This window comes from Delphinapterus leucas, chromosome 16 (assembly GCF_059928025.1).
Source record: "Delphinapterus leucas isolate spDelLeu-1000000601 "Yukka" chromosome 16, BTC_Dleu_Yukka2, whole genome shotgun sequence".
Classification (NCBI taxonomy): Eukaryota; Metazoa; Chordata; class Mammalia; order Artiodactyla; family Monodontidae; genus Delphinapterus; species Delphinapterus leucas.
In genome coordinates, this window is record NC_143144.1 from 52,830,513 (window position 1) to 52,848,502 (window position 17,990).

At 40.7% G+C, this 17,990-nt stretch overlaps 1 protein-coding gene across 7 annotated transcripts in view; it reads right to left on the bottom strand.

Annotated features, from left to right (window-relative positions):
* The window catches only part of CPEB3 (cytoplasmic polyadenylation element binding protein 3), a 202,824-nt gene that overhangs the window by 22,031 nt on the left and 162,803 nt on the right, over positions 1–17,990 (bottom strand). For 6 of the 7 annotated variants that reach the window (XM_089897927.1, XM_089897928.1, XM_089897929.1 and 3 more), the window contains one exon: positions 4,882–7,846. The exons of the other annotated variant lie outside the window; for it this stretch is intronic. In XM_089897927.1, coding sequence (XP_089754053.1) covers positions 7,619–7,846 — 228 coding nt within the window. In that variant the 3' untranslated portion in view covers positions 4,882–7,618. Of the gene's footprint in view, positions 1–4,881; positions 7,847–17,990 lie in introns of those variants that run through there. 7 annotated transcript variants of the gene reach the window in all.

Genomic DNA, 17,990 nt, shown 5'->3' on the forward strand with positions numbered 1-17,990 from the left:
CACAGAAAACGCTCACACCTGTATAAACAAACATTATCACAAACTTTCTTATCTCCCATTTGTTCCCCTAAAAACCCACCGTCTTTCCTAAATCTATAAAAATACTGAATCACTATGTTGTACACCTGAAACGAATAATGTAAATCAACTATACTTTAATTTTTTAAAATTTGCTAATTAAAAAACAATTGCATTGGAAAATTGATTTAAAAAAAAATAAGAAACCATTTGATCTTCCCATAGAAGCTCCTTTCTCCCCCCCTTCCTTTCCCCTATTAAATTAGGTTATAGACACCTACCTCTAATTATGGAGGGGCCACTTCTTTTGCTGGATTCATGTGCATAATAAGCTCCTGTTAATCTGTCTTTTGCCAGTTAACTCACAGGCTTCTAAATCACTGAGCCTAAATTAGAGCAAAGTTTTTCTTCCCAACAGGCCTTTGAATAGCAATAGGACTCCTCAATTTTGGACTCCCCTCATCTCATTAGCAATCATTAACCTATCTAGTACAACCGTTCTAGTTAAAATACATGACTTTAAGTCTTCCAATTTAAGTGTCCAAGTGACCCATGTGCCATGGGTCTTGTGAAAAACCACCCAACTACAATTTTTAAGCTGTGTTCATCAGTGTTTGTGGGTAATGCGTTTTCTTTCTGTTAAGCGGGTACCTTAGACCTAACCCCAGCCTTCTCAGCCGTCAGGGTCTGTCCTGCACATCCCCTCACAGCGAGGGCTTAGCGTCCAGCAAGGGGGCTGCTTCAGAACCGCCGCTTCCAACCTCACGCCCCAGGAACGCCAGGCCTCCCGGCTTTTACACCCTAGAAATAACAAGCTGCTCGTCACCTCAGCACCACTCATTTACCTACTCCCCCTCCGAGTTAGGATCCCAGAACGCTTTTGCCAGGAGACAAACGTGGGGCCCAAGTCAGACCAGCATTCTGAAAACAGGGTTCCATTTGGTGCTTGGGGCATGATGCAGTTTTAGAAAATCAAACGTAAAAGGGACCTGAAACATAGTATTCCTCTCCCCATTTTGCACGAGGCATAGACACAGAGCTCCAAATGGTCGATGCCGTCTGGTGAGACGGCTGCGCTGAACCCCGGGCCTCCCGCGCGAGCTTCAGGCCTCCGGACCCTGATGGCACCTCGGGAGGCTGGTGCTGCAGCGGCCGCGCCCGAAGCCCGGGAGGCGGCGGGGTGGGCGCGCGCGCACCGGTCGCGGGATAGCTTACCTGTGGGCCGCGGCCACGCGCCGGGGCCACCTGGGGGAGGGCAGACTGGGGCCGGACTTGGGGACCAGCGGCGGGAAGGGGCGCCAGGCCGGAGAGGGGCCGCGAAAGCCCGGGAGGGAGCCCAGCCGCCCCGCGCAGCCCCGCCAGCTCCCCTGCAAAGCCGAGCGGCCGGAGGGCGGAGTCGGGACCCCGAGGGGCGGAGCGCTGCTCGGCGCCGGCCCCGCCCCCTCGGGCGCCAGCAGACTCTCCGGCGGCGCTGGAGCCCCCGAGTGGAAAACACCTGCGCCAGACCCCTCTCCCCCACCACGGAATTACGGCTCGGGGTTGGGACGCTGACACCTGCATGTTATGAAAGCTGCCAGGGGATTCTTGGGTGTGGCCGCTTGTGGTCCGTTTTCTACAAGGATTGAAGTTAGTGCCTACAAGAGAGCTTCTAGCACGTCCAAAGTCGCTACGGGATTGTAAAAGGACCCATTTTCCGAGAGGATCCCAGAGAGCCTAGCGTAAAAAATAAAACGAAAGGGGGCGTACTTAACGTTTTCGTTGACTTTCTCGGTTTTAATTTTGAAAATTGGTTTCATGTGGCAAGTGCTGGCATGCCCACGTGCACCTTAAAATCTTGCATACACACATTGTGTCAACAAACACCTTCCTGTTTTAAATACACTCGTTTTCTTTTTTTTAAACGAGTGTCATTCGTGTCAGAAAAAAGGTGAATGTTGCTGTATTTAACCTGCTTAAAGGAGTTTGTCCCCCCTCCCCCCAAAAGCTCATCAAGCAAGTTGGAGTGTACAAACATTCCCAGGCGCAATCCATGTACTCCAAGATACTCCTTGGCAAGTGCAAAGGATGACAAGTGTCAGTACTTCATACAACTAGATTTAATAAGTTGTTATTACAGAAAAAAAAAAAGAAGTCCAAACTACAAAGTTTAAGCAGTTGTAAGCAATAGCTGCATTGAGCTCCATGGTTAGTCACAGTACTGCAGTTCCACACAAGCAATATCAGTCCAAGCCCCAAAGGCGGAAGCTGAGTAAGGGTTACTAGCAAAAACAATCTAAGAGAACAGGTAATAAAAGTTACAATACATTTAAAATTAGTTGTTAGTTGAAAAACAAATACAGAGATCTTAGCTGTGAACACTCTAAAAGTTATGCCCATTATTTTGACAGCAAAAATACAAATACCTAATACTTTATACCCCAACGGAACTATATCCAGAAAAGAAAAAGAGCAGAAGTTGTCCTGTATTAGCACCCAGGTTTTCTACTTGTTGTGATTAACTTCATTGTCATACAAATTTAAACATCCCCAAATCACATATCCATTTCTTGACCCATTTTGGGGTATAAAGTCAACAGCATTAATTATAAAATACTCTGGTAAAATGGAACACTATTGCAGCTGAGATAGAGAAGTTTGGTTATTATAAAAAAAAAACCAACAGAAAATGTTAGCTGACATACCACACAAACTGGTGAAAAAGCAACAATCCATACAAATAAGCCAGTTTTAACAAAAAGATAACTTTTTTTTCACTAATCTGTGACTAATCTTTCACTCAAACCTTGCAAGTAGAGATGTCACAATACTCAAATATTTAGGTAGGAGCTTTACCCAGTTAAATGCCATTTTGTTGCTAATATAATAGATAAAATGAAAACTAGCAGTTATTTGCTAATTGCATAAATGCAGTACATTCTGCATTAGCCCATGCCTCACTAACAAGCTATAAAACACAAGATATAGGCAGAAATCTAAGCATAATCTTTATACCACTAAGCAAAAGTTTTCCAATTTCTTTTCTTCTGTTCCTAATCACTTATTTGTAGTTAATGTAAAATTCCAACCAGTAATATCCAATTTGAGTTAAAATTTTACATCACAACTTGATCTAATCTATATATTATTTACAAAACTGAATACATAGAGCATACCCAAGAGCCAACTCTGGACACATGCTTCTCTGAGTCATTGATAACCTTGCCTCCGTGGCAGGAGGCCTGGAAGAGGCCATCAAGGACTGGGAGAAACACACCATCTGTCTAGAGCGAGTCATTGGATGTTCTGTTTACGCAACACCAGTTTTGCAGTTGTATGATTTTTGTTTAATTTTAGGTGCCATGACAATGACACGCTGCCTTAACAGCACAGCTTCAAGGTGAGTTTGGGTGTTGGAAAAGAAGCAGGAGGGCAGACAGATCATGCTCGGAGTGCCCAGATGTGTTGCCACAATAAGGGACAAACAAGGGGCACCATACCAGGGAGCAGGCTGGGGGTGGAGTAAGACGAAGTCTGAGACTGTCCGTTTACAGTGGTGACCTCGGAGTGTGCCGCCTTGCCAGGCCACCCGTGTGCGCGGGGAGGTCACTCGGGCAAGACACTGCGGTCCAAGTCTAACTTCCCAGAGGGCTGGTCCTCTCAGAGACCTCCTTTCACTCTCAGACGTCACCACTGTAAATGCAGGGCAAAGATTCGGCCTGGCGAAAGGTACCCACTCACATGTGGACAGCAGTCGGTGGCAGATTCACACACACACACACACACACACACACACACACACACACACACACATGACAGAATGAAGAGTTAGAGGGGAAAAGCAATAAAACACTCTGTCAACCCGGCCAGGTTCTCAACTTGGTGGTATCTCAGTAAGGGGTGACTTCATCATCAGGGCCACAGATTTGGCTGCACCTGGTGTTGTATAAATCCACTGTGACATCCCTAGAGAACTGTACTGTGACATCCCTAGTCTTACACTAAACCACTGTAATAAAGGAAAAGGCTTGTCAAAATCTCACATGTTCTGCTCATTCTGTCATTTTATTACCCAATTATCCATTACATTTTCCAATCACTTTACATAACCAACCATTTTCATCGTTGTCACACTATTGTAAACCACATCAGCAAGTTAATACATAAAGCTTTGCATTTCAAAAAACTAGACACTTTAGTAACAATATTACAAAGGTTTTAGCTTCAAAAATAACTGAAAATGAAAAAAATAAACTTTTAAAGAATTAGCATCATAAAATTAATTTATTCCAAGTAAAAATACAAAATAATATTATGACATTGACCAGATATGAAAGTCCCTCCCAGAAACAACTCTATTAATGATTGAGAAAGCACTCCTTAAAGAAAATACGAAATAAAATGAAAAATATGTAAATATGTTTAATTTTTTTCTTAGCAAAAAATCTTTCTAAAAATAACAATGAAAATTTGTCTCAGTACAAAGGCTACATTACTATTGAAAAAATACCAGCATGAAGAAAAGGTACATATTTGACAGTAGAAAAATGATTTCAGTGAATCACAATGTCTAAAGTTTGCAATGAAAATAAATCTGCAATAAAGATTTATGCCTTTTTTCTTTTCTTTTTTTTTTTCTATTTTTTATACAAACAGTACAAACAGTATTGCACATAACAACAAATAGTCGAGGTTAGGTTATAGCCTTCAAAAAATCGACTAGTTCAAGTGTCACATCAAGGAAAGGCCACAACAGGACCTGTGATACCCGGGGGCTTCCCATCAAGTTGCAGGTCAGAACACCTCTGTGTTTTAAAAAATAATTTTTTTGAAGGACCCTCTCTTTTAATATAACATTGACAACTTGGGGGCACATTTATTTACAAAACAAAAGGGAACATGTTATAATTTAATAAACTAAAAAAGTTCTCTTTAAAAAAATACAAACAGAAGAACTCTTTCACAATCCTGGTCAGTCGTGCACAATCAACGCTTGATTATAAATATACAAATTAAGGGAAAGTAGTTTCCACCACCTATTCACAACTTTCAGCACCAAATGGAGTTTATTTTTTGAAACCTATTCTTTATGACAATGCTTTTTCACCTTCACTTCAGCTTTATGCTGTACAATATTCCAGCTTTTTTCTTTAAATCTCAGTATTATTTTAGTACATGAAAGAGGGGTGCTTCTTCAAAAAGTTTTGCTTCTTTCACATAATTAGGTAGATTTCTGTAGGTTAGATATGATCTTTAATATTATAGTTATAAAGCTCTAACTTCTTCATTTTCAAAAAACACAAATAAGCATGAAAAAAATAAAGTTACCCATCTGTTAAATCATTTTTCTTGCAGAATTAAATTAATATATATTTTTCTGAATAAACTTACTTAGAAAATATCATTTTCTTTCCTATATTTCAAAATTGAGGTATTGCAAAAGATCATGTCAGTCAGAAAGCATGCCTTTTTCCTTAAAAACAAACAAACAAAAAAATCTTCAGCCAACTTTTGAAAACTGTCTAGAATACAAAAAGTAGTAGTGCATAACAAAATTTCTTGTACAGATGAAAAAAACCACAAACATAGAAAAAAACAAACAGAAAACCACAGCTGGGCTGGAAAAAAGCAGTTATTACCAAAAAGCCCAGAGGTAACCTCAAAGGGGGAGAATTCTAATAAGCATTTTTAACCCAGTAAAAAACTATTTTGTCTTTTCCTTTTTGAAAACAAACTATAGTTTGAGAGCTGTTAATTGCAACTAAACACTGGAGAAACAAAACAAAACAAAACCAAGCGATATTAATTTAAGACAGTACAAGGACATCACAGCACATAAAACACAGCGACTTAAATCTATTCTGCAGTGTCATATCCAGTCAGATTGTCCCCATAATTCCAAAACATAGGAAGAAGATTTAAAAAAAGATTTACATAGTCTCATAATCATTGTGTGTGTTTATATATTACTATCTGCAGCCCAAGAGTGAATGCTAAAAAAATGTCCATGGTAGTACTAGCAGGTCTGAATTCTATTCAAGCTTTACAGGATAAATCCAGGGAATTAAGTAGTTAATTTCTCACCCAGACAACCAACCCTGCCCAGGCCATCTTATTTTGTACAGACATTTCTTTAGCATCACGATCACGCAACTTTCTTAAAATGTGCCTAGTTTGTCAATTGACAACTTATCTCTATATACTGTATATATTCCTAGTGTTTGTAAGCTAAGATGAGCTCTTTGGTTTTCTGGACAAGGTCTGAAGCTATGTAAAATGGTGCAAGCACTAGGAGATTGTAACTAAGAGCTCATGTGTTAGTTAATAATATACCAGTTATGAACTGTCAAGTTCGTTAATGTCTGACACAGAGGCTTTAAACAGTTAAGTTTGATCACAGTTAGACATAATCACTTTACTATATAAAATAAATTGCACAATATATAACAGAGCACCGCAAAGTACTTCATCTACCATCCACAAATTTGCTTTAAGAATATCCTACACCTAGGTTTTATATTGGTTGTAATATAGGTCATTCTGTTATGGGCTGTTCCTAATTTCAGAAGCATTCCATTTATTGAGGCATGCCTTCCTCCAGTCAATTACCATTTCTTTGAATGAAAAAAATCTTTTTTAAAAAAAAGTCAGTATTTTATAGCTTATATAGATTCTTAATTTGTGCATTGTGGGAAGGTTTTATACTAGACATCAGATATAAAATTTATTGCATGCAGCAACCTGATTAAGTAAACATGCAGTCAGAAATAGTGACCTTCCGTTGAAGCTTTCTCAAGTCTATTCTGATCTCCTTTCGGCAGCTGATTCTATCCCTAAATCACAAAAGTATGTTGTTGGGTTTTTTGTAATTGATACCTTAGCCTGAATAGAGTATTATGGTATTAATAATACCACTTTAATAGCAGCAAAAGCTATTGCAGCATAAATTTACATAACACTAAAAGATCTAACCAAAATCCTCAGCAAAACAAAAATTAAACATGAAGGAAAAATAAAGATTCAGCTTATGAGGTATCCTTACGTGTCAAAATAGAGAGCAACTAAAGGCTTATTTTCATTAAGGGTTTTCCTTACTCTAAATGACCCCAGCTAATGATTGCTGAATTGTTGTGAAGTTTTTGCTACATCTGCCACCTACTCACGAGTATTACCTTTGGTAAGTCTTCTCCTAGGGGCGATTCTCTAAGTTTCTGAAAATAAGTGCATGCTCCAGTTCAAAAACGATCAAAACAATAACAATACAACAACAACAACAACAACAAACAAAAAAATCACAGACATCAACCTGATGGCCGCTGATGAGAATGGCAGTCTACGAGTGACAAATCAGGTGTAAGAAATTAAGGTACCAAGCAGACAAAGGTGTGAATCAAAGTGCAAATCAGTACCGTTATACACTCTGCAATTCTGCATTATACTGGACACTGAGTTCAGTAATATGACTGTAAATAATAATAATAATAATAATAAAAAGACCCATTTCTTCTTTAAAAATCGAGAACAAATGCACAGATTTCCAGAACACTGTAAGCCCTGAGGCAGTGCCCTCTCTTTTCCCTCCTTGTTATCTACTCCAGTACTTGTGGCTGGGTATACCCTGGGCTCAGCTCCAGCGGAACGGGACATGGCGAGGGCGGTCACCTCCCTCCTTCACCAGCGGTTTGTGGAACTCCCGCCCGGCGCGGGAATGTATGCTCGCCCAGCAGTATTCGCAGTAATACTGCAGACAGGTGACGTTGGCACAGAAGAATGGGGCAAACTTCCCACCACAGCGTGTGCCCTGGCACTCATCACACATCTGATCATCCAGCACATATGGCTTCACTTCCACCTGGACCCAAAGAGGAAAGACAGGAAAAAAGATTTTAGCAAAGCTTCCTCACATTTCTTCCTCTTAAGAGTTTATAATGGAGCTTAATATGTCCCAGTCAGACTCGATGTTGAACTCAGCTGGTATCAGACAGTGGCTGAGAGTATGGGATCTGCTCCTTGACTTACTACTTACTAGTCGTGTGATGGCAGTAACCTCTCTCTGTGCTTCTGTTTGCTCTATATGTGGATCTGTAAAGTGGGTGTAACGGTGATACACGGACACACACACACATCTGGATATCTGTATGATGGGCATAGCAGGGTCTACCTCAAAGGGTGCTGGTGAGGATTAAGAGAGGCAGCACAGGTAAAAGCACATGAGCTGAATTCTGAAGGCTGGAAGCACCCGGCTATGCACGAACAGCATTTCAGGGAGAGGAACTAGCGAGGACAAAGCCCAAAAGTAGGCAAAGGCAGAGCACGTACTTGGGGAAGTTTGGCAGGAGCTGGGCCAAAGGGCAAGTCCCACTGAGGCTGGCAAGCCTAGCTGAAGGGTGACCGTGAGGCTCTGGGCTTCAATGTTTTAAGCACAAGGCTTTCAAAAGACTAACCTCCCAGTACTGTTCACAATGGATGGCAGGGAAAGGGGGACTAGGGGGATGTTAAGAAGCTACTCTAACAATTGAGGCTTTTTTATTTTTTAGATTTTATTGCCTTAATCTCCCTCCAAGACTGGAAGCTTCAATAGAGAACTTTTCATCACAGCCCTGCAGGCTATGTTAGACGAAAACCAGAAGCAAGGAAGAACAAAAGTTACCACAGTTTTCCCCCATGTCCGCTTCCAAGAACCTCAGAAACGGACTATCATTAATGTTTTCATCCCAAATGTTAGAAATTAGCAGGAAGGCGGCAAGTCTCTGTGATCAGGCTCCTTCCCATGCTGACCTCTAGAGCTGTTCTGGGGAAGAGCAAGCACTGTGGCCGCTGGGGCTATGGAGATGGGGACCCACATTTTTTTTGACATGAGCCAACTGCCTGACCAGTTTGGGCTGCCTCTGGACGCAGCCCGGAGGTTCCAGCAGGGCACGGGGCAGGGTACCGAGGGGCTGATGGGGGACAGCGTGGGGTGAGCAGGGACACAGGGAACACCTGGGATTGGGCTCTGGTATTCCTGGACCTTCCCTTCTGAAGGCCCCTTCGCCGGCCTCCTCTGGAGTTCTGTCTCTGCTTGGAAGACCCACTGGAGATGACCTGTCCCAGCCCTTGGTTACCCAAGGGGGAAAATGTCTTTGCTCTGTGGCTCTAGTTCCCTTCCTCCTATTTTTCCCTCCTTGATCTTACAGTTTAGAGAGTGGGCTTCAAAAAAAAAAAAAATCTCACATTCATCTCTGCATCATAATTAAAACTGTAGTGGCTCTCGGGTCATCTGCCTAGGTTCAAATCCCAGCCACATTACTAGCTGTACAACCTTAGGCAAATTTCTCAGGTACTCTGAGCCTCTGTTTCCTCATCTGTACACTGGGGGAAAAGAACAGTTCATACTTTATAGGGTTCCTATGAGGAGCAAATGAGTTAAATCACATAAAGCACACAGAACAGTGCCTGGCACATCAGATGCCCTCATTAAGTGTAGTTATCACTCCCCCTGCTTCCTCTCTAGTCCAGGCCACCACAACGTGCATCCACACCTGGCCAATACTGATGGCCTCTGCACTGGCCACCAAGCTCCAGGCCTTCCCTGGGTCAATTCTCCTATGTCCAGGTAGATGTTTCAATCGTCTGCCTTCTCAATGTTTCTTGCCTGGTCAAAAGCCCTTCAGGCTCTCCCCTACCTTCAGGAGTAAGCCCAGCTGCCTCAGTATAACGGGGTACTTACTCCCTGTCCCCTGCGACTCAAATGTAAGCCAGAGCCTTCAGGGTTTGCCCCAATCTCCCTCCCATCTAGTCCCCAACTCAAACTCAACCTGGTCTCTAACTTACCCGCACTTTCTTCCCACCCTACATACTCAGCCCACCCAACAATTTCCTGTACCCGGTAAGGCCCCGTCTTTCTTTTCTCTTTCCTTCTTAGCATAAAATTAACAATCTTAAAGTGAACAATTCAGTGGCATTGAATATATTCGCAATGTTGTACAACCACTACCTCTATTTAGTTCCAAAACATTTTCTTTACCCCAAAAGGAAACCCTGTAGCCACTAAGCAGTTTTCCCTACCTTCTCTCCCTCCCCAGCCCCTGGCAACAACCTATCTGCTTTCTGTCTCTATGGATTTACCTATTCTGGATATTTTATATAAATGTAGTCACATAATTGTGACCTTTTGTGTCTGGCTTCTTTCACTTATCATAATGTTTTGGGGTTCATCCATGTCGCATATGGCAATATTTGATTCCTTTGTATGACTAAATAGTATTCTATTGTTTGTGTATGTATATGCATGTATATATATGGTATTTTGTTTATGTATTCATTCATTAATGGGCATTTGGGTTATTTCTACCTTTTGGCCATTGTGAATGGTGCAGCTATGAACATGTATGTACATATGTTTGTTTGAATATTTGTTTTCAATTCTTCTCACTACATACCTAGGAGTAGACTTGCTGGGGCATATGACAATTCTATAATTAACTTTCTGAGGAACTGCCAAATTGTTTTCCACAGCGGCTGTACCATTTTGCATTCCCACCAGCAATGTAAAAGTGTTTCAATTTTTCCATATACTCACCAACACTTGTTCTCCATTTCTGTGATTATAGTCATCCCAATAGGTATGAAGAGATGTCTCATTGTGGTTCTGATTTGCAATTCCCTACTGACAACATTGAGCATCTTTTCATGTACTTGTTGGCATTTGTATACCTTCTTTGGAGAAAGGTCTATTCAAGCCCTTTGCCCATTTTAAAAATTGGATTGTTTTCTGTTGTTGAGTTGTAAGACTTCTTTATGTATGCTAGATACTAGACTTTTATCAGATATATGATTTGCAAATATTTTCTCTTATTTTGTAGGTTGTGTTTCACTTTCTTGAAAATGTTCTTTGATGCACAAAAGTTCTTAATTTTGAGCAAGTCCAAGTTATCTATTTTTTTCTTTTGCTGTTCTTCCTTTTGATGTCATAGCTAAGAATCCACTGCCAAATTCAAGGTCAAGAAGATTCACTCCCTGGACTTCCCTGGTGGTGCAGTGGTTAAGAATCCGCCTGCTAATGCAGGGGACACGGGTTCAAGCCCTGGTCCGGGAAGATCCCACATGCCGCGGAACAACTAAGCCCGTGCGCCACAACTACTGAGCCTACGCGCCACAACTACTGAGCCCGCATGCCACAACTACTGAAGCCCACATGCTCTAGGACTTATGCTCCACAACAAGAGAAGCCACCGCAATGAGAAGCACACACACCGCAATGAAGAGTAGCCCCCACTAGCCACAACTAGAGAAAGTCCACGTGCAGCAATGAAGACCCAATGCAGCCAAAAATAAATAAATTTATTTAAAAAAAAAAAGAAAAAGACTTGCCCCTATGTTTTCTTCTAAGAATTTTATGGTTTTAACTCCTATAGTTAGGTTAACTGATTTCAAGTTAATTTTGTATATAGTGTGAAACAGGGGTCCAACTTCATTCTTTAGCATGTGGATATCCAGTTGCCCCAGGACCATTTGTTGAAGAGACTATTCTTTACCCATTGAATGGTCTCACCAACCTTGTCAAAAATTAACTACAAGCCCAGCCTTTCAGTCCCACAGGGAACTATTCCTTTCTCCTTTGAACTTAATACTCCACTTTGCTCCTCTGGCATTTCCTATCTATAGTTCTGCCTTGGTCAGCATCTCTCCTTATCTTCAAGCAACTTGAGGACAGAATAGATCTGGGGAAGAATGTGATCTGCAGAGATTGTGGGCTCCTGGGGGGAGGGAGCTGTAGGCTCATGAAAGTGTATATAACCTGGCCTGAACTCCCTGTACTTGAAGGCCAAGAAGGAGCGAAGTGGTGGACTAAATCCCCTCTGCCCTGAGGTGGGAGGACTACTGGTAAGGCAGGGTTTGTGGGGAACTAGGAGCAGCCAGCTTTTCCACCTTCGGTCCATGAGCTGAGGACTGCTTTGCTTCTACCACCAGGTAGATGCCTATACTCAGGGTGCTCCAGCAACCAGATCTGAGTCCCAAAAAGCTCAGAAAAGGGGATCCAGCAGTGAGAGAGAGGATTGGTCTTCTACATTCAGCAAAAGAAAGCTGCCAGAGGAGAAAGACAATAGCCCTTTGTAATATATACACATGTGAAAAGAGTACTTAAGGAGATTCAAGCCTAGCACAAAGGGCACTTTCCAGTTATATATATATATATATATATATATATATATACATATATATATATATTTTTTTAATGTTACTTTTGTTTAGGTGTAAAAGTGGCATTGTGTTTATGTGGGGGATTTTGTCCCTCAGTTTTTTTTGAGAGCTTAAATTAATTTTTTAAATTGAGGTTAAAGTCATAAAGAATTAACCATTTTAAAGTGAACAGGGACTTCCCTGGTGGCACAGTGGTTAAGAATCTGCCTGCCAACGCAGGGGACGTGGGTTCGATCCCTTGTCTGGGAACATCCCACATGCCGTGGAGCAACTAAGCCCACGAGCCACAACTACTGAGCCCACGTGCCACAACTACTGAAGCCCACATACCTAGAGCCGGTGCTCCGCAACAAGAGAAGCCACCACAATGAGAAGCCCACGGCCAGCAACAAAGACCCAATGCAGACAAAAATAAATAAATTTATTAAAAATAAATAAATAAATTTTTAAAAGGGGAGGGGATTGAAAAGGAGCAGGATGGTGTGGGGCCCTCCTGCATACAATCCCCACCTTGGGTTCCCCATTTCTTGTTTGTAGAAAAAGGCTTTAGTTTCCTGGGCTTTTCCTAAGTTCCAAAGAGCAGACTCAAGCAGTTACTAATTAGGGGAGTGAAGAAATGCAGAAACAAAGGAAAAATAGTCAAGAAACAACAGTTCAGTGATAAAACACAGTCCTAGTTCCTCCTCAAGGGAAATACATAACAATCTGACACATATCTTTGAGTTGTTCTGCAAGAACTAAGACCCTCACCCAGGTGGAGGATGGTGACTACATGCTGACCATAAGCATACAGACCCCTGACTGGTTGGAATCAGAAGGTTGATGATTAAGATTCCTGAAACACCACCCTGTTACCTCACCACCAACCAAACAGAAGAAAGTCATGCCCCCTGCAACCCTCACCTCAAATGTTGCCTTTCAAAGCCCTTCCGTGAAAGCTATCAGGGAGTTTGGGTCTTTTGAGCATTAGACTATGAAGGACACTGGTAGTTAGGTGGTCCTTATGCTAAAGAAGGGTGATTATTTTGGCTCAAATGGATTCATTCATTTGATGAATATTTGTGGAGTGCCTATTCCTTATATGCCACCGTATTGAAAACTGAAATACAATGGAGAACAAGACATAGTTCTTCCCTAAAATAATTTATGGTCTATTTGAGAGTTTCTTAAAGGCATTCCCAACCATTTGTAGTTTTTGCCATATCCTAATGCCATCTGTACTATTACTTGATGCTTTACCTGACTATCCAGATTAATTCTATTTTTCCCAATACACATATACATAATTGTTAAAATAAACACAGAAAAAGAATAGATATATGTGTATGTATAACTGAATCACTTTGCTGTATACCTGAAACTAACACTGTAAATCAACTATACCCCCAAATAAAATAAAAATAAAATTTAAAATAAAATAACATAAAATAAAAAGAGGCTTCTCTGTTAACCACCTAAAACACCTGGAGTATCATTAAGCTACAGCACTTTGGAGACACCAACCTATTGCGATCACATTAGTGATCTACATGACCATTAAAGTTCAAATACTAGAGCCCTTCACAGAGCCAATCAAATCACCAAGCTGACCTTGTGGTTCAAAGAGATTTACAGGACCAGGAGATGAGAACTTCCTACAGAGAGAAACGCTTGAATTCATACTATACACCTAATGGTGACCATAGGTGAATGTATGGAGGTGATCATACCCAAGGATGCTGAGAACATGTGTAACTTATTGATGAGGGATAACTATTAAAGATAAGGAAGACTGATGGGGAATGCTGGATAAGTGGCTATAAAAAGATGGAAAAAGGGAATAATATAGGTAGAATGATATAGGCGAAGAAAAAGCAATACTTTAATAAACTAATCTCAATGTTGACATTGTTGTGTTTCTAACAAGCTAGGGAAAATATTTTGCTTGGCAGTCATTTTGATATTGGTCAACATAATGACCTCCTAAAGTAAATAAAGCAATGACTAACAGCTCTTGGTGGCACAGAGGTGATACCTAGGGAGACCATAAACTATTCACAGGTCCAGAGTTCTCTCTCCTTGGACCCGAAAGGTTGTAGAAATGAGAAAGGAGGCATTAGCCAAGGTCAGCCTCAGCCTGAATTATGTGCTAAAGGTCATTATTAAGAACAGCTGGCCCCTGCTGCAGTCTGCCCTTTGGTGACAGGAAAAAAAACAAATTAAGTCTGTCAGATACCCAGCCGTCCCAAGGCATGTTTACAGGTGGCTGGAAGATGAGTAGCAGCAATGATTTCAGATAACGGAGTCAGAGGCCATTATCTCTGGACAAACTGGAGAAAGAGGCCAAGTGAAGAGGTATAATTTAACAGGGATAACTGTCTGGAAAGGCCTGCCCAGAAGTCAGGTAGGCCATTTCTTATCATCTGGAGCAACATGCTTCCTGGAAAGACCAATTTGTTTGGTGTACTCAAAGCTTTAAACATAACGTATTTCTAATCTTCTTGGCATGTGTCACAGAGTACATCTATCCAGGCCTAAAATCCACAGTAACCTCATTACCATTCCCACTAAACACGGTGTCTTTACAGTTGCTAAAGCAAGTCCTCCACCGGCAGGCAATACTAAGAATGTTTAAACATAAATTTTTAGTTTTTCAACTATGAGCTGGAATCCTGCTGTTTAGAAAGCAGATGACAGATGCCTAGGAAATTAAAGCAGCAACGTGAAAATAGCTTTTCCTTAGCAACAAAGTTATCCACAACCTTCCAGTTATAGCAACTTCGCAGTTATTAATTTTAGAAGAAATCTGGGGTAGATTAAAATAAACACAGCGAAAATGGTTGAATTCTATTTTCTTTTTACCTTTCAAAGGATGGGATTGACCATTTTTCATATTTTCAAGTGCTAGGGGAAGAAAGGTTTTTAAATCACCCTTATGCCTTTCCCACAAGGAAACGTACTTATGTGTGCTAATGTTGACACCTTTGCTATATGTCTATAGAACAGAGAGAGATCTGTGAGTGCTCTGTTTGGTCTTAAGATTACTTTTTCATGAAACGAAGAAGGTCCAGCTGACAGAATCCTGCATACTCCATACATTCACTCTCTAATCTCGTTTCCTTCCATGCTGCTTGGGAGTGGGGATGGAGGTGAGGGTATAAATCAGCCCCAAATCAATTTCTAGCAGTAGAAGAGTATATCATATAGAGAACAATGGGTAAGAAAGTCATTTAAAATCTATAAAATGCATGACTGCCATGGCATCACCACTCCCCAACCCCCCAGGATGCAGACGTGCAGAGCCCTCTGGCTCTATCCATTTAACTGGCTACATCATAACCTTGCAGGCCACAGCTTCCTCTACTATATTAGAGGTTTGGACCAGCTCTTCCAAGTAAAAATAAGCACTCAACAAGAAATTGCTAACTGACTGATACCCCTGCCTTCTGGGGTCAAAGAACCTGAATATCCTACTGAGATAACTACTTTAAAAAACTGTGGTTGTCTTTTTCCCATTAGTAATCTCATAACCAGTGTCTAAACTCAAATATGAGAAGGAAAGAAGAACACTTAATCACTCTAAAGAGTTTTCATATTAAAAATTATCACAATTCCACAGGAGAAGACATAAAAAGAGAGCAAAGGACAGAAGAGATGAGGGGTCAAGACCAGGAAGGAGAGACAAGACAAAAAGGTCCCATGCCATTCAGAGAAGAGGAATATTTTTCTCTCTTTCTTAAGATGACCCAAACTCTATTTTAAAAGCTATTTCTAGTCAAAGGCTCTGAGACTCCCAGGGCTTCAAAATAAGCCCATGTGGTATTCAGAAAATACCTGAACTCACTTCTGGGTGTTGCTTCCTCTCAAAGGGTCAAACCAAACATAGCTATAGCTACAGCTGGGAAACTTTCAAGCCAGCTCAAGGCCAGGGCCAGTAACAGCAGCAAGTAAAAGGCTGGGTTGTCGGAGTCCCAGACTAAGGCTAGGAGCAGAAATAGTCTAGAAACAGGTCGTCAGAACCCTCACTTCTTTTGCTATCGAGTCATCTCATATATTCTAGCTGTGGCCAGGGACAAAGAGTAGTATTACCAGCACTTCTGTTAGTATGGTTACTAGTTCATATTAATCTTCATGTAGGCTAAAAATATAAAGCCTTTGATAACCTTTAGCTAAAATTCAGGCCCAGCATGTTTTTAGTGAAGAGAGAAAAAAAGATTAAATGTGTGAAGTACTTGAAGTGCTTGCAAAGAAAGGTGCAGTGGATAACATCTCACTAAATAAAAAATGGATTATTCTAAAAAGTGCTATTCAAAGCAAATACGATGTGCTATGGCTTAACTATCACAATGTTCCTTAAATAAAAGTATCAGAAAGCTCCAAATTAGCTAACAAAGTCAGACTCTCAGGTCTTCTACACTAAGCTAAAATAGAGTCAAGAGAACATTATTTCCCAATGGTATACTGATTTCAAAACTATTTTCCCTTCTTGTATAGAGACTGATGTGTTAGAAAGATACAATAGATAATCTCAAGAAATCAAGAGATGAAGGACTACAAATACTAAAGAGAATAGCAACCACGCTTTCAGTGCCCTTCCCAGCATTCTGAATATGCAGCTACCCCACCCCAACCCTTTGTAGATAGAAGACTCATGTCCAACAATTCCATTTCTGGGTAGTCAAAAGAACTGAAAGCAGGGTCTTGAAGAGATATTTGCACTATTATGCTCACTGCAGCATTATTCACAATAACCAAGGTGTGGGAGCAACTTAAATGCCCACTGACAGATGAATGGACAAAGAAAATGTAGTATATACGTAAAACAGTATATTATCCAGAAGTAATAAGGAAGGAAATCCTGTCACATGTGACAACATGGATGAACTTTAAGGACATTATGCTAAATGAAATAAGCCATTCACAAGAGGACAATCACCACATGATTCCATATGAGGAATCTAAAGTAGTCAAACTCATAGAAAGCAGAAAGTAGAATGGTGATTGCCAGGGGTTGGGGGCAGGGGGAAGTGGGGAGTTGCTGTTCAAAGGGTATAAAGTTTCGATTACGCAAGATGAAAAAGTTCTAGCGATCTGCAGTATAACATTGGGCTTATGGTTAACAATACTGTACTGTACACTTAATTTGTTAATAGGGTAGATCTCATGTGTTTTTTTCACCACAATAAGAAAACAAAAAAAAGGAGAGAGAGACTATATGGTGGGCAGCACAAACTTGGAAAAAGGACCGAGGAAGGGAAAAACAATCAACTGCTTACTAAACTTTTGATTTTGAGCATGAAAGAAGAAAAGAAGCTGAAAACACTAATTACTCAACTGGGTTCCCTGGAACACTATTCCCAAGAGATGGTACATTTTAGAAGAGTTCCATGACCAAAAAATTTGTGAAAAATTGCATATTGTTTCCTTCTTGGATGTTCACAATGAGATTAGTATATAAAAGCTTCTAAGAAGTCCTAGAATAAACTAGCCTATTTAACTTTCTTCAAGAAAGCATTTCTAAACTCATTTGACTCAGAAAAAGATTTTCTTTTATAAAATAAATATTAAAATCCCAAGGGATTCATGTTTCATGGAGAACAATGTAGGAAATGATGATTTGGGGAACTAATTTTAGGGACAGATTCCTGGGCAGGGCAGACCTGCCTACTGAGAGTTCTTCCTCCTGTTTCACAAACCCAAATAACCAACCAACATTACCCCTATCTTGCCTGAAATATTTAACTCCTTTTATAATGTGAAATTCCAATTAGACTGTCTAATAAACATCTTCCAGAAGAGCTCAAATATTAGTCATTTATTATTTCATGTAAATT